The sequence below is a fragment of the Colletotrichum navitas genome, assembly GCF_030913465.1.
Source record: "Colletotrichum navitas strain CBS 125086 chromosome Unknown LY79scaffold_49, whole genome shotgun sequence".
NCBI lineage: Eukaryota > Fungi > Ascomycota > Sordariomycetes > Glomerellales > Glomerellaceae > Colletotrichum > Colletotrichum navitas.
In genome coordinates, this window is record NW_026850595.1 from 32,448 (window position 1) to 52,295 (window position 19,848).

Genomic DNA, 19,848 nt, shown 5'->3' on the forward strand with positions numbered 1-19,848 from the left:
CTGCTATGGCCACCGTAATCAACATGAGGACGACCGAGATCGCGTCCCGCAGCTCCGTTAGCTCTACGGCCCTCTGTCCGCCACCGAGAAGCCCGGATACCGCTGCGGGCAAGCCCTAACTTCAGAAAGGGGCAGCAAAGTGTACCAGGCTAAGCGGCACCAGATAGATGCACACAGTAGAAAATCATAGTCCTGGATTCCCCACGGAGAAGAGGCGGTCCGTTCAACATACATCAGGCCTCGACGAACAAAGCCCCTCACATTGGGCGGGCCCTAAGTGTACCATGGCGGACTCAAGTCCGGAATGCGATTTCACCGGTGGAATGGACGTCGTAATCGTCATTGCGAGCGAGAGAAGCTTTCGACCTTGTTAGTCTAACTAACTCAGGAAGCCATCAATGCTTAACAGCACATTTGGGACCAACTCTAGGAGTGCCGCAAGTATGTTGACTGATGGCGCCAACAACGCCTTTACACCCGCGTCTGTAGCTAGCTGCCGGTACTCCCTCTCGGGCACCGGACGTCCGAGCTTTGCGAGAAGCACCGTATACTGCTCGACCAATGGCAGGGAGACCGAGGCTCAAGCGGAGGCTGGTGAGATATATTCCGTCCGGCGACCCCTCGCAGTGTCCTTGACGTCGTCCGCTCCATGCTTTGCGGAGAAGACGGACGATGCCGCGACACTGCAATCTGCAGTGCCTTGAGCTCATCCGATTTCGGGGATGGCATCTGAGAACGCTTGAGGTAGCTTTCACTTATACCGAGCTGCTTGCCGGCTTTGTGGGGAAAATAAACCCAGAAGACTGTCGAAAACAGACTGCCACAGGGAAGCCAAGATGCGCCTCTTGAACGAAGCTTTACCTAGAGGCTTAGGCTGCGATATGTTCACAGGGAATATATCCACATCGCGTTCGTCTAATACCCTCTTAGAGGGCCAATTTAGGCACGTCGGGAAGACATCCGAACTTGACTGTGCTGTCGTGCTGGACTAAAGAGTCTCTCTCGCTGGCTGTACTATCCTTGGCTAATGTTTCCGGTGGACAACATCTTGATTCGCCATAGAACACAGCCAACCCCTTGCGAGAAACCGAGGGATTTGGGGCGAAGAGGTAGAAAGTGAGGGGCGCTAACGTGGCCACCTCCGGATAGTTCAACGTTGATGACAATTCCGAAACAGTTCCCAAGAGTCTATGTGATGGTGTTTAGGTCGGCTCCTCACTTACAGCAGGCTTTCCATCCCAAACCGCTCGTATTTCCCTTTCCACGGCGCCTGATTTATTTCGTTCATTCATCTGAACAGTGTCTCACAATCATTGCCCATCCTCTTATCCATTCTCGATCTGAAAACAATTCGAGGCGAAGAAGAAGAAGCAAAAGACATTACCATGTTGAGTATTAGGGTTTCCGTCCTCACGGCCCTCGCGGCCTCTGTCGGTGCACAGCAGGTTTGCAAACTCACCACCGAGACCAAGCCCGCCCTCTCCTGGTCCAACTGCGCAGCGGGTGGTACCTGCACCAAGGTCGACGCCGCCGTGACTGTTGACTCCAACTGGCGTTGGACTCACAAGACGACTGACAGCACAAACTGCTACACCGGCAACAAATGGGACACATCCATCTGCGGCAGCACAGGTGAGGACTGTGCGACCAAGTGCTGTATTGACGGCGCCGACTACGCGGGTACCTATGGCGCCTCGACCAGCGGCGACGCCCTCACCCTCAAGTTTGTCCAGCAAGGCCCCTCTAGCAAGAACATCGGCTCCCGCATGTTCCTCATGAACGGTACCGACAGGTACCAGATGTTCAAGCTCCTGGGCCAGGAATTCACTTTTGACGTGGACGTCTCCAACCTGGGTGTAAGCCAGACCATCTTCGGTTTCACATGGAGCCGGGTCACTAACTCACTGACCGTAGTGCGGCCTGAACGGTGCCTTGTACTTTGTCTCCATGGACCCGGACGGGGGCCTCTCCAAGTACGCGGGCAACAAGGCCGGCGCCTCCTACGGCACCGGCTACTGCGACAGCCAGTGCCCCCGCGACCTCAAGTTCATCGACGGCAAGGCCAACGTCGAGGGTTGGAAACCCTCCGCCACCGACGTCAACGCCGGCGTCGGCAACCTCGGCACCTGCTGCTCCGAGATGGACGTCTGGGAGGCCAACTCGGTCGCCGCTGCCTACACCCCGCACCCATGCGAGACCGTCGGCCAGAAGAGCTGCTCGGGCGACGCCTGCGGCGGCACGTACAGCGCCACCCGCTACGCCGGCCAGTGCGACCCGGACGGCTGCGACTTCAACAGCCACCGCATGGGCAACACCTCCTTCTACGGCAAGGGCTCCCAGTTCACCATCGACACCTCCAAGAAGATGACGGTTGTCACGCAGTTCATCGAGGACGGCGGAGCGCTCTCCGACATCAAGCGCTTCTACGTCCAGGACGGCAAGGTCTTTGCCAACTCCGATTCTTCCGTGTCCGGCGTCGAGGGCAACTCCGTCACCAAGGACTTCTGCGCCGCCCAGAAGAAGGCCTTCGGCGACCAGGACGTCTTCGCTCAGAAGGGTGGCCTCGCGCAGATGGGCAAGGCCCTTGCCGAGGGCATGGTTCTCGTCTTGTCCGTCTGGGACGACGTACGTCACCCCCCCCGCTGTTGGAGAGACGTGCCCCCTTTGACGGGGAACTTTGTTGACTCTTTTCTCTTGTTGCATAGCACCACTCCAACATGCTCTGGCTCGACTCTACTTACCCCATCAACTCCAGTGGCCCCGGCGCCGTCCGCGGCACTTGCGGTATCGAATCCGGCGTGCCCGCCGACATCGAGACCCAGGCACCCGGCTCCAGCGTCATCTTTTCCAACATCAAGTTCGGGCCCATCGGCTCGACCTTTAACCGTACGGGATCTACTGATGTGAGTACCTCCGTACTTTTTCTGAGATGATTGCCGTGTTTCTACACCGTCTGCCGTTTTCTTTGTGTTGGAGTATTCACCTAGCTCCGCCGCCTCCTCTAGGGAGGAGCAGTTAGCTGTCATATCTTCTGCTCCCGTCCTTCGCATTGCCATTGCTTCTAGAGTTGACTCAATGATCATTCCCAATGCTTATCTACAGCAGCAGTGAAAGTCTGGACGTGGAAGCCCGTCGTCAACGCCGCCTCAGTTGTGCCTTTGGCCCCAGCCTTTTTGTGAGGAGGCAAATGAGTACGGTCGTGAGGCAGAGGCCTTCTTCTAGGGCTGGTATCTGGGAACACCCAAAATGGCACGGCCATGGAAACAATTGTTATTGTATCGAGATGGCGATTCGTGATCGAAGAGTCATACTTTCTGTTGTACATGTTTTCCAGTCCTTTGTATATACAATGCAAACAGCCTCGGCGGGCTTCGCTATTTGATGTAGGCATTGTAGATGGAGCCACGTAGTCTGCCAATGGATACGAGGCTAGTATCTTTACGTTAATCCCATGCCGCTTGATCAGTGCTGCCAATCCTTTACATGAGCCGAGCCTGTCTCAAGGTTGAACCGACTAGGAGCTGCGATGTTAGCACCGGAGGATGACCCATACCAAGGACGGGACGACGCACCACATGGGGCATGTGAAGGCATGGTTGGAGACCCAGTGCTCGATACACGCAGAGCAGAAGACATGGCCGCAAGGCAATCGCGCGGCCACTGTCCCGGCGGCGAAGTCATCCAGGCAAACAGGGCAAGGTCTAGCATCTGCGCCCTCGGCCGTTAAGCTGAGTTTGCGGCAGGTTAGCGTCGCTGGCTTCGGTATCCCGGGTCCCTCGTTCACGTTACGATTGTGCTGATACTGGGTATGATCCGGCTGTGGGACAGGTGGTGGCACCGGATGTCGCGTTTTCCTGATTTGCCCCCACCCAAGCATGTACAATAAGAGGCAGATTAGGAAGGCAAAAGCCACACATATTGCTGCTCTTACTGCAACAGGATGCTTCTCATAATCAGTATGGGAGGGCTGGCCGCCGTGAGCAGCATCGGGTATGCTTGTCGGGCTCATGCGAGGGAGGGCTTCTAAGTGAATGCCAGAAGATGTTGAAATAATGCTATCGCTGGATCAACATAAATTCAACTATTTTTCTCGACTGCCGGCAGGGTTCTTAAATCACTCTCCCTCGCTTTACCCGGTCTACGTTTATATAAAGGTGAACGCATGTTACCCTCACCGACTTATTTTGTTTTCATGTGATGTCTCGGACGAGGGATTAAGGAGCGCGATGCTCGGCTTGCCAGATCAGGGCCGTTAGATCAGGGCTGTTATCCAAGCGTATCAACAAAAGCCTGGCAGCCGATTGGCATGGTACGTGAAATTACCCCGGGCAAGGTGCGTTGGCTTCCCTCGGGGAAGCGGTGGTCCGTAGGTAATTTTAACGTAATAGCTGTCCACCATGCCCGAATCTGACCATGCAAGCGTTTTGCCTTTTGTATGAGCGATTTTCTCTTGGCGCTCCCGTTGCCTCTTTCGGCCTATGTGGTCACGGCCTCATGTGAGCGAGGGGTGTGAGGCAGCCAAGACCATAACGGAAGTGAGTAATAGTTGAAAGAAGTCAGGTGATTCCTGATATCTCCCACAATCCCCTGTGCAACAGTGCGAGGAACAATTACATCATTATGTATATTTATTTATTTACCTGAGAAAATGAGTGAGCCCGAGAAAGTTGGCCAACTCATTTGACGCTGGGGCAACGAAGTATTCTCGCGAAAGCGCGCAGTCGCCAATGGGATTCTTGGAACGCAGTGCTGGGCTGCTTGTTGCTTCGAGCAACACATATCCTGGATTTCCCGGGGCTCGGGTGTGATTTCACGACACGTAGGTGTCTACCAGATCGTTCACTATAAAATGTAGTGTAGTGTAAAGGGGGGGGGGTTAGAAGTGCGGTGCGTAGCGTACTGCTACTGGAAGCGCCAGGCGATGGCGAACGGCTTTTGCATACGACTTCAATGCCGGCCGTGCCGACGATCGCAGATCCACGATCTGCAATGGCACGTGGTCCAGCAACAATAACAGGTGTCCCGAGCGAGCTGGTACGGGCAATATCGCTCAGCACCTACCCAGATATAGCGGTGGTGTCTGGCCGGAAGTCAACGTCTTGCCTCCAACACCCGGCCTTCAAATATTCACCATCCAGGGCTATACGGACGCCAACGGACAGCACTATAATTCGAACCTGGCATATACCTGCGACGAGTGGCCGGCGGTACCATGGGTCGAGGGCGGTTCCGGCCTGCCTAGATATGGTGGCACACAAGCCTACACCCGCTGTGCTCCCCAGAAGACTTGCGATGGTTTGAAGTCGGAACAAGACTGGTAAGGATCTAGCCACAACAAATTGAGAGGGCGTCTCAAGAGTCGACTCAGGAGGAGGCATGGGGCAAGCTTCGTTCCGAATGACGATGCTGGTCTCTTCTTCTTTCGCATGGTGAATACGGCCAACGACGTGGCGGCAAGAATGGTACATGTTGACGACAATGGAGTGGAGAGCCAGAACCCGCAACCAGCAACTCGGAACTCAAGAGCCTCCATTATAGAGTATCTAGACTGGGCTGGTTCGGTTGACTTGAGTCGTCTTCCTTCGCGGTTTGTCGCAGACGACGAAATTGTTGGTATTCACGATGAATAAAAATAGCTGGGCGAGGCTGCTGTCGTCGCGAATGAGATAGAATTGCATGTGTTTACAATTGCAATACTCCCATGGCTGGGGGAGGCTATGCCCTCAGTCGATTGGCCATAGAAGTCATATCAACATCTTCTGAAGAGGCTCTCATTATCGTGTGTCGAATCCGGTCATTCGTCTAGATGGGCGATTGCCCAACACTTCGCGTCCCTGGGTAGGCTGGCCTGGCACTAAACTGCGATAGACGCCGGCGTCATGATTCCATTTCTCTTGAGGCTCCGACGGGGATGTATCTATGGGTCACTGATGTTTTAGGCCTTTGCCAAGATTGGACAGGAGTACATGCAGCCAAATATTCAATACCTATTAAAACACCATACAGTCCGTGTCTTTTCGACCAAAGTCAATTTTACTTTTTCAAAATGCAAGGCAGTTCTGCCGAGCCCGCACCGTCGGCCGCGCCGTTGTACCCTCCGTTAGAGACGTTCCTCGACCGGCGGCATCCGCAGCCGATTTCTCTCAATTTGGGATTCAAGCGCTTCCGATGGCCTGCCTTTGCTCCGCTTCACGAGATCAAAGTTCTTCAAGGCTCTTCGAATGCGGAATCTGAGCAGGACCTATACCAAGTCCAGGTTGACGACGGTACTTTCTCGCTTCACCCGATCGCCAGCGAGCCGTACACCAACCCCCTGATATCCTCATTGAGGACTTCAGTTGACGTTCTCGACTATTACGGCTCTCGCGATACATGGGAAGATCTTCATACAGTAGATCGCCCAGAAGACGACAGTGAAGTCCAGTGTGAGTGCTGCGATCGGATGCCATATCAAGCACCGCAGCCACTCATTATCCGCGCAAGCTCAAAGGCCTACGTCACTATTGGAGATATTGTCTCGCAAGTAAATAAATATGTTACTGACTTGCGCGAGGATGTCCTCGAGGCCTTGGATGCTGCTGGAGAATATGCTGGGGAAAGAGGCCCCGATCACACTTTCTGGGTTGCCTTCAGCGTCAATAGCATCAATATTGAGGAATCACGGTCCACCTCGGAGCTAAACAAGGCTTGGAAGGATAATGCGGATACCGTGCGGCAGTTTCGTCCTGGTATGCAGTTTCAAGTGATAAACCAGCCTTTGCAAGGATGACTGGCTACAATCTTTGTATATACCGATGGATGCACCAGTGCAGGAACAGCCGATAGACTACTAGACAGACCAGAGTGCCTAGCAAGGAAAAGATGGGAAGTAGTAGATCCTAGTTATCCTGGGGGTTATGTTTGATAATGTTAATAATGTTCTGTGTAAGGGAGATATTATAGTCTCTATTATTTGAAGATAGGGCTACAGATAGTTGTTGTTTAATTGTAAAAGAGCTATAGTATATTACTACTTACCTACTAGTAAGTTATCATGTCTCTATTGTTGTTTTAGGTACTCATCTGTTAAAAGACTGTATAATATTCTTAAAAGAGCCGGCTATTAACTGGGTACCCGCGCGCTAAAAACTCTTATGTAAATCTACTGCTATTGTTAACTCTATAAAACGGTACCTTTAAGATTCCGACTTACTTTGTAAGATGAGTATAACTTTAATTATGGAACTGTTGTTAATATTATATAACTACGTAATCCACTAATAAGGTGCTAGTCATAACATAATACCCTCGTAACAAATGCATAGCACTTACGTGAAAGATTTCGCCACGCTGTTCCTTATCGGTTTCCGTTTTGGTTGCATCTGTTAAGGCCCGATAAAATGTTTCTGCTTTGCTAATTGTCGACTCTACTGTTGACTTTCCATTTTTGGTCATCTTCGACGTGGTCGTAGAGATCCAAAATCGGAAAAAGTCTTTGATCTCAATCATGCTTGGAGCAGGCGCATTTCCCCCTGATACGAGCTCTCGAACGGTCTCAATTTCTGGCAGCATGGTACGCGCTTCTATTGCCTCGTTGCGAAATTTATCCCATTACCACTGTAAAGTTAGGACACGAATGTCGCATCACGGAATTAAACTCACGTCACGTAACACTCTAACGCTGGTCCATGCAGCGCTCTTGTCCATTCTCATAGCCTCTCTAGTTTTGTCTGGCTATCTCTCTGTTCGTGACTGACTCTGTCGTATCCATTTTCTTTTGCTCTCGCGAGTAGCTGCTCTCTTACACTAACAACGATGGTGTCGTTGCTGCTTATCGCTTACCCTGCTCACCCAAGGCATCACCTAACCATCTCAAAAGCAGCCACACCTGGGTGAGCAGTGAGGTGAAGAGACCACACTTGGGTCACCTATTCTCTTGCCACTTGAGCGAACATCTATAGTCTTTGCCGAGTCCTGGCTCATTTGCAACAATTACATGCTTACGAAGCGCTGGCTGGCAACGCTTTCAATTACTTTTCGACGTTCCTCCCGGATACCACGGTAACGACGTTCCCTACACGTGCTTCAACAACGAGACCAGCTGGGCCGGCAGCCCATTGAACGCGTCCTTCGCGCATACGCTGCAGGCTTACCTTGCCAACTTCGTCAAGACAGGAAGCCCAAACGGTATCGGTCTGACTGATGTGCCCCTATATGGTGCTGAAAAGACTGTTTTGTCTCTCTACAACAGGACGCAAGCTGTAGATACGACTGCTAGTGAATGATGTGATTGGTGGCAGACGGCGTTGCACAGATGGATTGATGTTGTTCAGCAATCACCTATCCAGAGGGCAAAAAACGACTTTTAGCAAAAGTAGATGCTGTATATGATGAAGTGCTTGAATACATTGTAGCTTGTTAGATGATGATAGACAGAACAAACCCCATAGTATGGACCAAGATAAGGGATGTCTGTAGTGGATAGGACCAAGTTGATATTATTAATTGCATGGCATCAAGTGAATAAGAAAATCCCAGACCATGCGCCGCATATGCAGATGCCCGCCAAGCGGATCATGAAGAAAACCAAAAGTGTCAAGAGAAAAGAACAGTCTTCCGCATCCAATCTCTGAAACCCCACTCCCAGGTAGAAATGATCTCAACCGCCCGGAACACCAGCCCGAATATTGTCGTACTGACTATTGGGATAGCTCAGCTGGTTCAAGCTCTTGTCCTGAGTGCCCGAGCCACCGAGAGCATCAAAGCTGGTCGCCAAAAGACTGCCGCCGTCACTCCTGTCCCCGCTGGCTTCCCAGAACATGGAGCCACCAAGCCCCTTGCTCCGCAAATACGAGACCTTGGTCCTGACAACGTCAGGCGTATCGTAAGAGATGAGTTCCTTGCTGACTGGGTCATAGCTATACGAGGCCACTGCTGTGGAGTCGTAAAGCTCGGTCGCGCCCGCGCGCGGCAAGGCTTTATAATCCCACACTCCGTTCTCCCAAGAGCCGCTGCCAACACCAGAGAAGGGTTGGCCGATGCCGTTAGTCTGCTCGAACGAGCGTCCGTAGATCGGCATTCCAAGGACGATCTTGGATGCCGGCACTCCTGCGAGGAGGTAGTCATTGACAGCAGCATCAGTCGAGAACGGGGTGGATGCCGGGTTGCCGGGGTTCGGGTACAGGTTGCCTTGGTGACCGCTGTTGACGTCCCAAGAGCCTGCATAGTCATACGCCATCAGGTTGAAGGCGTCAATGACATCCGAGACAGCCTTGAGGTTCATAACGTTGTAGTGACTCGGACCGGCGGGGGAGGCAATGGTGAGGAGGTAGTGGTAGCCAGGAGTGTACTGCGCAGCGTAGGCGTCCAGCTCGCTCCGAACCGCTTGAAGCAGGAGAACCATGTTGGCAGCTTCGTCAGCGTTGGCAGGGTACTCCCAGTCGACATCGACGCCATCGAACCCCCAATCCTTCATGAACTTGACGGATGAAGAGGCGAACAGGGCTCTGCCCTCGGGAGTGCTGGCTGCAGCAGGGAAGTTTGTGGACCAGGTCCAACCTCCAATGCTCAGCATCACCTTCATCTGACGGTTGGACTTCTTGAGAAGATAGAGCTGCTTGACGCAGCCATAGGCATTGTTGCCGACGTCGTTCCATGCTTTGATACGTGTAATGTCAGCGAAGTGGAGCATTAATGATTCATATCGGTCGTCTCACAATCTGTTGGGTAGTGCTTCTCCAAGTCGGCGTAGGTATCGCCAGAGTAGCTGATAGTTGAATTACGAGTTAGCCTCAGCAGTAATACGTTGACAAAGTCGGAGCGGGAATAGACTCACACTTCTCCAGATGGACGGAGGTTCATGAATGCATAGATGACGTTCGTGATTTGAGATGCAGGAAGGTTTTGCGGTTGATAGTTGCGACCGTATATCGCCCTTTGCTCGTGTCAGCCATCCATGGCACATTCTCGTCCACTCGATGGTGCCAGATTTACCAGTTAGTGAAATAGACGGCATTCGTATAACCATCCAGGCCGCGTTCGGTCAAATTCACTGGTGAAGCCGCAGAGGGGCGGATAACTGCTGATAACAAGCCAGCCATTGTAAGTAATGAACGTAACAGCGTCATTTTGTCCAGAAAATGATCTACCGATGCCTTAAATAGGTTTCCAGAAGAGGGAAGAGACCGTGTTGGGATTCGTTTCAACATCACTAGGCATGAGGTGGTCAACTGACCATCATATACTAGTCGACTCCGGTGCATTTTGGCAAGCGACTATCCTGAGTAGCTGGACGCCAAGGAACAATGCCATTGTCCTTGTTCACACGTACTCTGGAAGTCGCTCGCTGTTGCAGCTCATGTCCACTTCAACCGAAACGTTACTCCATTCTCCCACACGGTTCATCTGAATATTGAGTTCGGTACCAAAGACCTCGACGCCTTGAACGGCCTATCTAGGGTTGACGAGCGCATGTGAAGAGGTCCAGCGCGTCGTCAGCGCGTCACGTTCAAGTGGTAGCAGTGAAATTGACCATGACCTATGAAGATGGCGGTCCAATGCACCGTTAGCACACCCCAACAAGGGGCCTACCGACAAGACCATCGGTTGCAAGAAAAGATTTGGAGATTCGACACCAAATTGTGTGTGTAGAACTGCCAGCACCAGAGATGAAGGCTCCGTGATGGTGGCCGGTGAGTGGCTAAAGCGAACAGCTAATGCAGGTGTAGCCAAATTGTCGTTGCTAGCAAGAGTGAACGAGACTTCGAGATTGGTCAGATCCGAGATTCTTCAGAAGACACCCTTGATGGCCATGTGCACTACAAGTTGGTGATTTTGCAGCGAATGACCGAGTCGGAGCCGAATGTGACCCTCCACTACGAGATCTTATCGCCCGTTCAGGGCGGGAGAAAGGTGAGCACATGGTTCCCTGCCGGCGTATTTTTTGGAGCCTGTCGCTTTTCTTCTCTTGGCTTTGGAGGTTGCAAGACGACTTGTGACGTGGTGGCGGCTTTCGGATTCCCACGTTTAAACCCGGAGACCAGGGCACCAGCTTCGGAACACACAACCAAGAACACAAGATAAGGGGGGAAAAGCCCGGGAATGAAGCTCCATGGGCGTCACACTACTTGTGATAAAGACCGACGGACTTCTTGTATCCTTCTGGAAGGAGGAGATGCGATAGAGCGGCGACGGCACATCATCCGTTGCTCCCATGCTGGCTGCCGGAGGGGCCAGCCGACGAGATCTTGCGGTGCCTGCGTAGCGGCCATCTGATCTCTTGCATATTGCAGGGTAGCATCAGGGGTCGATATCAGGAAATCAGAGCCACTCAGAACGTCCATGAGGCTCTCACGCAGCCGCACAGCGCTTCGTGATGTGCAACGTTGCAGAAGTGGGAGAAATTACACGTAGTGATGCCGGCAAATGAAGATTGATCAGTGGCAACCTACCAAAAGCATTATTACTCTTGCAGCGATAGATCTGTCCAGCCGTTGGACGCGACGCTATTGCAACCTCCCCTTTGAATAATCGTAGCTTCGCATCGTTACTGGCTGCGGAAAACGTGTCGGACTGTCCCGTACGTTACATGCAGAGCAACTGACTTTGGGTCGTTTGCCCCGATACTCTGGTATCAGCAGCAGTCGAGGCACGGGGATTGGACAGTGTCAAATTTACTAGGCTGATTTGTACATCCCATGCTTAAGCGCACGGGGGGAACTGATTGTCAGAGTCATGTCGACTGTCGGGACCAATGTTGCTCTACTATGGTCTGGCGGATACCGCATCCTCGGGATTATCCCGTCCCTTGGCCGCATCGGTCGTGGGGCGCTCTCACGTCACGGCAGATGGTGGTTTTTGTGGCAGAAAAACAAACATATTGGGCCACGTTGTCTCCGTCCCAGCGCCAGCCTGGGCATCGGCCGCCCCTTGCTCCACGTCTGCTTGTTTCTCAGACAGATCCTCCTCCGCCTTTCTGATCCGACGGCATCTCCTGATGGCCCAGATGGACAAGCAAAGTACGACAAGACAAACCAGCCCGACTCCCAGACCGACACCGAGCTTGATAGATCGTGAGATGGACGAGGGTAGGCAGATGTCACCATACCGCCGTAGCCATCGTCACCATTACCGTCGTTGCCACTATCCCCAGCTCCAGACACATCAACAGTGCACTACGACGAGGTCGAGACGAAGCAATAGCTGGGCACGTGTTTAGCTAGTGTCGATCCCGGGATGCTGGCTCATTAGGTGGCAAACGAGACCATGTCCTCGGTCGCGGTGCTGTCAAACTTGGTCTGGGCGATGGCCATCTCCGCGTTGGCGAGGTCGAAGACCATGTATGCCTGCTTGAGCACGCCGCCGCCGAGTATGTAAGTGTAGTCTGTTAATGAGTTATGAGACTGGATTCCCAACAAGCAGTATTCAGTGTACGACTCGTTGTCCCAGGGTCTTTTTGCAGGAGACCACGTGCTTCTGGGCACCACTAGATCTGCGATGGAGACGTTCAATACCAGCCCGTCGGTTCCATCGAGTTGCATGACGATATGTCCGGTGGAAGTCTTGACCGCGGTGCATGGTATGAGAGTACGGAGAAGATTGGAACTCCAACGGGCACCGGCAAGAAACCAAATGTCCTGGGCAAGAGCGGGAGGTAAGACGGATAAAGTACTCTCGGGTACAAACTTGACAGGGTGTATCGAATGTCGTAAAGGTAATAGTCTTTCTCGGATGAAGACAGAGAACCGTTCCCCAAAAGTTTGATATCGTCGGTCGCTGACTTGGTGCCATTCGCGGAATGAATGACAGTATCAAACTTCTTGATTTCCCCTGATGCTGAGGGCGCCGAGAAGGTATTGGTTGGAATGCGGATAACGGGCCCCTCGAACTTGGACCTGTCAATGGCGCCCAGGAGAAGATTGCCTGACTTGGCCAACTTATCATCTAGCCAGAGATTGTATGCGGGAGAAGTGATGACGCCGTCTTTGACCAAGCGCTCGGGTAAAGCAAGATGCGCTGATTTGCAAGTTCAGTCTCATTTTGACATTTGCTGCGGAGAGGTGCCGATGGAGACGTTGACAAGGTAATTCCAGCCGTCGGCCAAGATGCTCGACTCAGGCATGAATCGGCGATCACCCGGGGCCCGGGACTTAACACCGCTGTCGGCGGCAGCGGCGGCGATCAAGTGAGATTGGCGAGCATACGGCAGATGAACTTGAACTTGAACAGAAGCCACGGCAGCCCAGGCAGCGGCCGCAAAAAGAGAAGACGCCCTCACGATGAAGAGGACAGAGAACGAGTGACTGACGATCAACAGCGCATGATGAAGATGAGAGAAGAAGAAAGAATAAAAAAGAAGCACAAACTAGCGTGGCAAAAAATCTTTCAGCGTGATGCCCACGAAAAGCGGCACAGCAACTCTCCATAGGCAGCAGAGTGTCAGGACCAATAACCCCGAGGGTCACGATACTGCTGCAAGGGGTTCTTAAGCGACGTTACGAGGTGGAGTTCAACGGTGAAATGGGTTGGGTGACTGGCAAGGTCCCAGGACAGTTCTGGCTTACATTTAAGCATACTAGTCCAACGGTTATAATATCATGTAAAGCCACTATCTAACAGTTGTTCATCGTATGGTGTGATCTGCCACCCGGACTTGCCTCACTGTGCAGCTTCGACAGCAGGCGGCGCGTTAAGGAGCTCCTTCAACTCCCCGAACGCCTTCAAAACCGTCCCCGCCTCCGCCTCCCACTTCTCCCGAGTCTCTTCGCCGATTTCCCCTTGACCCGCGGCGGCCATCAGGTCCGGGCCAGGACCGCCGGCGAAAGCGAGGGCTGGCCGGGTGGGTGCGACGCGCAGCTTCATGCCCTCGAGCGTCTTCTCGGCCTGCTCCGACGCCGCGTTGCCGCCAAAGATGCCGTAGCTGACGACGGCAATCGGTTTGCCGGTCCACTCGTTGTACAGGTAGTCGATGGCGTTCTTGGCGCTTCCGGCGAGCCCTCGGTTGTACTCGGGGACCACGATGATGTAGGCGTCGTGCTTGCCGATCTCGCTGCTCCAGGCTTTGCTGTGTTCGTGGGCAAAGTTCCTGAGGGCAGGGACCTGCGCAGGAAGTATTGCCTCGTCAAAGACTGGCAGCTTGAAGGTGGCTACCTCGACGAGGGACAAGTCGATGTTGCTGTCAGCGGCGTCTTTGGCGATGAAGTCTTTAACCAGGTCGGCAACCTTGGTTCCGATGCGTGGGGTGCGGGTGCTTGTCGCAATGACGGCAACTTTCTTGGCTGCGTTCATCTCGACGACTGTACTCAGTTTCTTTGGTTCAAGAGGGAGAAGATTGATGGCGGATGGTGTTCAATTCTGTTTTCATAGATGTTCCTGTGGCCCCGAGGAGCCCATCTTATATACTCGACGTCAGCACGCGTGTCGCCTTTGTAGACCGCCGAGATCCCAAGTTGCCGCGCGCATTAGTTAGTCAGTCATTCTACCATGTTCTTAAGCCGGCAGGTAGACCGTCCATTTTCAATCAATACGTGATTCTTCCTGTGCTTCATTAGGCCTAATATACATCAATCACCAGCACGCCACACCCGCGCGCGTCGTCTGGAGTTTAGTCATCCAGCGGCTACACTACTTCAAGCAAAACATAAGCCGTCGTCACGTGGCTCTTCCAAAATATGGTCGCATTGAAGTGAACTAGTACACATGGCTGCTTATGGCTGGCATCCCCGTGGCAGCGGCAGTCTTCACAGGGAGGGAAGGGCGAAACGAGCAGAGCGCGGAACGGAAAGACGAGCCGAACCGCGCGGACGTCAGTCAGCCATAACGCCTCTCACCACGCGAACGAATCACACAAATGAGCCCTGAGATGACCATTCGGTGCATCGTAAGAAAGTACAACAAACCAGTGTTATGAAGCATTCTGCGCCGAGTTCGTCATCAACTGCGGGACACCAACCATAATCTGGTTACGGATGCCCTGGTGGCTCAGTGATAAAAGCACCTTGCTTATCATGAGTAGACCGGGCGTTCGATTCGCTCTTGAGGCTACTACGGCTTTTCCTCCTGATCATATGCTGATATGTGTTCATGTCCTCTGCTTTTTATATTGTTTTTGATTCTAGTAAGTACAACCATCTACGAAAAGGAAAGTAGAGGTTTTGGACTCTCGAAAGTGATTAACGAGGCAATAAGACGGCTGATTATAGGTAACGCTGTTCGTTAAAGCACGCACATATTTCGATGATCCTTGTTGTGTGGCCCCAGGGGCAGAGTGCGAGTGCAGACTTTTTTGTTTTGACTGTCAATACCCGCCTCAACCACCACCGACCGACCACCGGGGCTGGAACAACACCAAGTACTAACAGACTGATGAAATTAATGACCTTGATTTTAACCTTTAATCAGGAGGCAGGCAGGGTTTCTAGGTTTCTTTTTTTCAAAACAACGTACCAGGTCGGAAGGATGACCCCTACCCTCTACGCTCATGGCTATAGATCCCATTTCATACACATTCCAGTGTTCGGATCAGGAACCCTCTTAGATCCCTTGATGCAAACAACGTTCTTCTTGCCAGTACACGTAGCACCCTTGAAATTCTCCCACGGCACAAAGGTTGTCGGTGATTCTTTTGGCGGAGTGTTGTTCCACCCACGCCATATCATCAACCAGCCGCGGTACAACTGACGGCCTGCGGGGCACGCAGCCGGATCGCCGTCCGTGACTAACCAAGGACTGTCACCAGCCCACCCCGTACAGTCTGGGCCTACCGAGAGGATCACCCCGGCGGTCGCCACGGCGAGTGCATCGTCTGGGTCCGTCGCGCAGACGGTAGTGTCACAGGCTTCCTGGAGGCAGTCGTAGCTGCCCCGGTCGTCGCGGTAGGTGTCTCTCGGGGAGAGCTCCAGGCCGTCGGCGGGGATCGCCGCGCAGAGGCGGCTGAAGACCTGCCAGGTGCACAAGAGACTGGCATTTTTTTTCTGGTTAGCCGCCGTCGTTTGAAGAATCCAGGACGTCAGGGGGACTCACAAGATTGCGTGATAACGCATGGCTTTCACCGCAGATTTGGAAGAAAAGATGCGCGTACCAAGAGAGTTAAAGCTTCTCTCCGGTTATTGAACAAAAATATGACGCGGGAAACGGGACTGAGTGATAAAAGGGCGGCTGCATCTATTATAAATCGAGACTAGATAGATGACAGTGTCAACGGAGTTTAGCATGCTTCCGCTGATAAGCATATTGAAAATTTTGTCCTCGGCCCTTGTTATAACTTTATCCCCTCTTCACGCGTTACCCTTCCACCTCCACTTAGACATATTGGTGTTTGAAAGGGGCTTTCCAAGATAAACTACAGGTAGCCCACTGCCGGCATAATATAGCTCAGTAATCCTAGAACAATACCGAGCTTCGGACCGGCTCTCCCTTACGTCTGCATGTAGTCTCCACCTCGCCGCGATGCGTACCTTCGGACCATTTCTCCATTCATCCCAAGGCAACGTTTCTAGTTTCGTTACGCAATACACCAAGAGCTGTTGATTAGTCCACCCCTGACATGCTGCTCATGGGGGGGAAAAACTTGAACACATCAGCGGGTCCGATTAGATTAGATCGTTCTCACTTGCGGCTTCGCTGATCCACAATCAGGCAGGGCAAGTCTCGGTAGGGAGAAAGTTCGCTAGAACATGACAGCAAATTTTATATATTAACCTATAGTTAGGACTTACTATGGAGAACACACGCAGTTGCTCGCACATTGGCAACCTTGATGGCCATTCTACAGACAGGCCTTTCAACGTAAGATCCTCAGAGAACATTATGCTTTAGTGTTTAGGCCTCATCCTGCCCCGCACTCGGGGACGCCGGCCTGGGGATGGAGGCGGGGGTAACGATAAGACAGCGTTCCAGTGAATGTTGAATGCTGGTTGATTGGACATTCGAATAATCTTCTCCCTTTCATTGAGCTGGGAATATCGGACTGGCCCCGGCGATGGCAAGACAGACAGACCTCATTGGCCACGGAGGGGAACCGAGCAATGTCACCCTATAGCGGTAACAAACAAAATATAGTATTGTTTGTTTTCGACACAGGGTCTTGCTTGGTTGCACGCGAACATGTTACTACGCAAGCAACGCTTCGTGGCAAGCTACGGGATAAATAGGACGTTAACGTCATCAAGCTGGCCACACTCAATCTTTCAACGGCCTTCGTCATCCTGCCGAGTACCTCTCGTGTTTTTGTAACATCGTTCGGCCATGTTTATTCCCCGCACAGCCGCTCTGTTGTATCTTGTGGGGCTCTCGGCCGCCGCTGTAGACTGGAGAAACGCGACATGCAGCGGCGTCGTCACTGACGCCAAGGCCTTGCCCAACTTACGATGGGAGGCGGCCGGTGCCTCTGCGGCACTCAGTGACATGATGGCCTCGTGGATGAACTACAGCTCGGGGCCGTACGAGGTCAAGTTCGAGTTCAGCCAGTATGCCTCTTGGTATTTTGGCGGCCCCGAGATGTGGCGATGCTCCCAGCTTCTCGACGGGCCCTGCTCGACGTCCGTGGCTTGCGAAGACACAAAATATCCGGCCGGACATCTCATTTTGAATTCATTCTCAAAGCTTCACCAGGTTAGTTCGTTCTCTCTCCCTGCAAGCGTGAGCCTGCCTCCTCTCGCCCCAATTTTGACTCTTCACTCAGAGTCATTACTTCGGGGACAACGAAACTTTGCTAAAGGCGCGCTTCGTAGTTTCACCGTCGGTACTGGGAGGCTCTCGATCAGGCGCAAATGGATGTGCAGGCGGACATGCCCCTTTTTGCTGAAAAGTTCTCTATTCCGTTGCCCGACAGCCAAACTCAGGTACAGCTCCAGCGAATCATGCTCAACGTATTATACGGAGTCGTTGGTATTGCGCAAGCTTACGCCAACAACTTTTGTAAGCCGCACCCGTCCTATCAACCCTGGATCCCCATCGACCGATATCTCTACCACCCAGACAGTAGTATCTAACTCATCTCCAAAGTTATCTATTCTGCGGTCATGAACGGATTCTTGGGACTCTCCCAGACGATCCGGTCTCAATTGACTACAACCAGCAGTTACACCATCTTCACGAGCTGGGCTATCGGGAAGGACTACATGCTGCCGTAAGGACTCTGTTCCACCGCTGTGCGAGGCTTCTGTGGCTGTCACATATTGACGATTTTCAGGGGTCAACGCCCAACACCCGCCTACGGTAGACTGTCGGCCATCATGGGCACAGTGTTCGAGCAGTGGAAAGACACCGAAGTGGCCTATGTCGAACACGTATTTAGCGTCAAAGACAACGACACAGTGGCGTACTTGACGGCGACGCTGGACAACGGCCTGATGCAGAGTACGCCGGACGACATCAATTTCAGGGACATGGCAAAGGTGCTGAAGAAGGTTTTCTACGCCCAACTCATGGTGACCGCTTGGCAATCAGTCGCGGCGGCCCGGCAGCCGTTCATTCTGTACGTCTGCCCGCTGCAGAAATCATCGCAACCCAAGCCCGCTGACCCTTTCTACGCTAGGAAAACGAACCTTCCCTGTGATATGAAGAAGGGCCAGAGAAGCAGTGCGCTGTGGCCCTTCATTCCAGACGATGACCACGAGAGAGCAGCGGCTTGCTACAACGGCGCTCTTTTCTACCTCTTGGACGTCAGGAGCCAAGGGGTTGAGCTGAATGTGGGGAGTCCCTCCATCAGGCCCAGTGAGAATCCCCCCTTTTCCGCACTCTACGGAACGGAGACCATAGACGGCACAATGTGGGGCGGAGTGACCAAGGAGGACATTGTCGCGGCTGTCTACGGCGGCTGGGTGGAAGGCGGCCGGATGAACGACAACTTCAACCTCAACTACACCAACGTCAGCCCGTCGGAGGACTCTCCGCTGTGGTATGGACAAGGGATCAGGGTGCCGGGATTCGTCAAGATGCCTCTGTGCCAGAACATCTACACGATCGTGGGAAACATTGCCTATGGCAAAGCTGGTTCGCACCCATCATGGCCCTGTGCAGCCCTGCCTGTGCTCAAGCCCAACAAGGATTCATAGACAACCCCTATAATACCTGCAAAGCGTTAATATAAGACTTTAGAGAAAGCTAAAAGTAATAGATATTCTTCTTATCTTATAGGCCTTAGTGTTGAATAGAATTACCCTGTAGGTGGATACGCCCATCATACTGCGCGGTCTTTGCAATGGGCGGCAGGGCGTCGTCGTAGGGTTTGTACCCAGCAACAGGATCCAAGAGCCACGGCCACCGTCGCTGAAGAACTACGAAGATGACTATGACGGCTATCGCGCTGTGACGGAGAAATACAACCGGGTTGTAGAATATTTGAAACGCGCAAGGTGCGAGAAGAACATGTGTAAGTGACCTGTCTCCCAGCGGCGAGTCCTTGGCTCGACACCTTTGCCGGCACACTCTAATTCCTGAAGTCAGGTTCGCAAATGGCGAGAAAAGGTTCGTCGGACCCGACGGTGCTGTCATAAGGTACGGCGACCAGTCGCCTTACAGCTACCTGTCACGAACACAGATCCACCTGACGCAAGGCTGGGCCATGACTATCCACAAAAGCCAGACTCTCAGTCTTGGCCGAGTCGTTGCTGATCTTTCACGCATTTTCGAGCACGGACAGGCATACGTGGCGTTGAACCGAGCACGAAGTCTCCACGGACTGAAGGTGGAAGGAGCCGACTTATCCAGGCTGAGATCCATCTTTCGGGTAGGTGATGCGGTGAGGGCGTTTAGGAGTATCGATTCAAACAAAGGGGGGGGGGGGGGGGGTCGGCCCGCGGACGCAGGCGAGGCTGCGAGATCGCATCTCGTTGGGCAAACCGTCAAGTCTCTAGACTCTGGTACAAT

The 19,848-nt window shown here is 52.8% G+C and overlaps 10 protein-coding genes and 1 pseudogene across 11 annotated transcripts; 7 read left to right on the forward strand and 4 right to left on the reverse strand.

The window, feature by feature from the left end:
• Positions 1 to 965: 965 nt before the first annotated feature.
• LY79DRAFT_690872 (family 7 glycosyl hydrolase) lies at positions 966 to 2,933 on the forward strand (the record flags this gene model as incomplete). The annotated part of the gene is made up of 3 exons (XM_060564736.1): positions 966 to 1,856; positions 1,915 to 2,625; positions 2,706 to 2,933. Exons 1-3 carry the CDS (start codon positions 1,386 to 1,388, stop codon positions 2,931 to 2,933), a joined length of 1,410 nt encoding a protein of 469 aa, XP_060411964.1. The 5' UTR covers positions 966 to 1,385.
• A 230-nt stretch (positions 2,934 to 3,163) lies between these two features.
• LY79DRAFT_559752 (uncharacterized protein) lies at positions 3,164 to 4,183 on the reverse strand. The gene is made up of 2 exons (XM_060558276.1): positions 3,573 to 4,183; positions 3,164 to 3,514 (listed from the first exon to the last, which is right to left on the reverse strand). The coding sequence occupies exons 1-2, from the start codon at positions 4,007 to 4,009 to the stop codon at positions 3,463 to 3,465; spliced, it is 489 nt and encodes a 162-aa protein (XP_060411965.1). The 5' UTR covers positions 4,010 to 4,183; the 3' UTR covers positions 3,164 to 3,462.
• A 123-nt stretch (positions 4,184 to 4,306) lies between these two features.
• On the forward strand, positions 4,307 to 5,321 carry LY79DRAFT_581372 (uncharacterized protein; the record flags this gene model as incomplete). Its single annotated transcript, XM_060560188.1, has 2 exons — positions 4,307 to 4,309; positions 4,896 to 5,321. The coding sequence occupies 2 exons, from the start codon at positions 4,307 to 4,309 to the stop codon at positions 5,319 to 5,321; spliced, it is 429 nt and encodes a 142-aa protein (XP_060411966.1).
• Positions 5,322 to 6,046: 725 nt separating this feature from the next.
• Positions 6,047 to 6,863, forward strand: LY79DRAFT_660788 (uncharacterized protein; the record flags this gene model as incomplete). The annotated part of the gene is made up of 1 exon (XM_060562778.1): positions 6,047 to 6,863. The coding sequence occupies one exon, from the start codon at positions 6,047 to 6,049 to the stop codon at positions 6,767 to 6,769; it is 723 nt and encodes a 240-aa protein (XP_060411967.1). The 3' UTR covers positions 6,770 to 6,863.
• Positions 6,864 to 7,486: 623 nt separating this feature from the next.
• LY79DRAFT_690880 (uncharacterized protein) lies at positions 7,487 to 8,418 on the forward strand (the record flags this gene model as incomplete). The annotated part of the gene is made up of 2 exons (XM_060564737.1): positions 7,487 to 7,552; positions 7,941 to 8,418. 2 exons carry the CDS (start codon positions 7,487 to 7,489, stop codon positions 8,262 to 8,264), a joined length of 390 nt encoding a protein of 129 aa, XP_060411968.1. The 3' UTR covers positions 8,265 to 8,418.
• Positions 8,419 to 8,638: 220 nt separating this feature from the next.
• On the reverse strand, positions 8,639 to 10,079 carry LY79DRAFT_591786 (family 18 glycosyl hydrolase; the record flags this gene model as incomplete). Its single annotated transcript, XM_060561326.1, has 4 exons — positions 8,639 to 9,636; positions 9,696 to 9,745; positions 9,815 to 9,913; positions 9,973 to 10,079. 4 exons carry the CDS (start codon positions 10,077 to 10,079, stop codon positions 8,639 to 8,641), a joined length of 1,254 nt encoding a protein of 417 aa, XP_060411969.1.
• Positions 10,080 to 11,731: 1,652 nt separating this feature from the next.
• LY79DRAFT_581376 (uncharacterized protein) lies at positions 11,732 to 13,405 on the forward strand (the record flags this gene model as incomplete). Its single annotated transcript, XM_060560189.1, has 5 exons — positions 11,732 to 12,065; positions 12,229 to 12,350; positions 12,468 to 12,631; positions 12,926 to 12,978; positions 13,071 to 13,405. The coding sequence occupies 5 exons, from the start codon at positions 11,732 to 11,734 to the stop codon at positions 13,403 to 13,405; spliced, it is 1,008 nt and encodes a 335-aa protein (XP_060411970.1).
• Positions 13,406 to 13,504: 99 nt separating this feature from the next.
• LY79DRAFT_559756 (NADPH-dependent FMN reductase) lies at positions 13,505 to 14,568 on the reverse strand. Its single transcript, XM_060558277.1, has one exon. The coding sequence runs from the start codon at positions 14,263 to 14,265 to the stop codon at positions 13,636 to 13,638; it is 630 nt and encodes a 209-aa protein (XP_060411971.1). The 5' UTR covers positions 14,266 to 14,568; the 3' UTR covers positions 13,505 to 13,635.
• Positions 14,569 to 14,947: 379 nt separating this feature from the next.
• On the forward strand, positions 14,948 to 15,020 carry LY79DRAFT_t183 (annotated as a pseudogene). The gene has a single exon. The product of its transcript is annotated as a tRNA-OTHER (tRNA).
• A 441-nt stretch (positions 15,021 to 15,461) lies between these two features.
• On the reverse strand, positions 15,462 to 16,784 carry LY79DRAFT_591788 (uncharacterized protein; the record flags this gene model as incomplete). Its single annotated transcript, XM_060561327.1, has 2 exons — positions 15,462 to 15,950; positions 16,695 to 16,784. The coding sequence occupies 2 exons, from the start codon at positions 16,782 to 16,784 to the stop codon at positions 15,462 to 15,464; spliced, it is 579 nt and encodes a 192-aa protein (XP_060411972.1).
• A 439-nt stretch (positions 16,785 to 17,223) lies between these two features.
• Positions 17,224 to 19,034, forward strand: LY79DRAFT_519676 (uncharacterized protein; the record flags this gene model as incomplete). Its single annotated transcript, XM_060555165.1, has 5 exons — positions 17,224 to 17,589; positions 17,709 to 17,895; positions 17,983 to 18,106; positions 18,170 to 18,454; positions 18,515 to 19,034. The coding sequence occupies 5 exons, from the start codon at positions 17,224 to 17,226 to the stop codon at positions 19,032 to 19,034; spliced, it is 1,482 nt and encodes a 493-aa protein (XP_060411973.1).
• Positions 19,035 to 19,848: the final 814 nt, after the last annotated feature.

Coding starts and splice junctions, on each gene's coding strand:
- LY79DRAFT_559752 (XM_060558276.1), bottom strand. CDS start 4,009: ATGAGCCCGACAAGCATACCCGATGCTGCTCACGGCGGCCAGCCCTCC. Junction 3,515..3,572: donor GCCTTCACATGCCCCATGTG/GTGCGTCGTCCC, acceptor CGCAGCTCCTAG/TCGGTTCAACCTTGAGACAG.
- LY79DRAFT_559756 (XM_060558277.1), bottom strand. CDS start 14,265: ATGAACGCAGCCAAGAAAGTTGCCGTCATTGCGACAAGCACCCGCACC.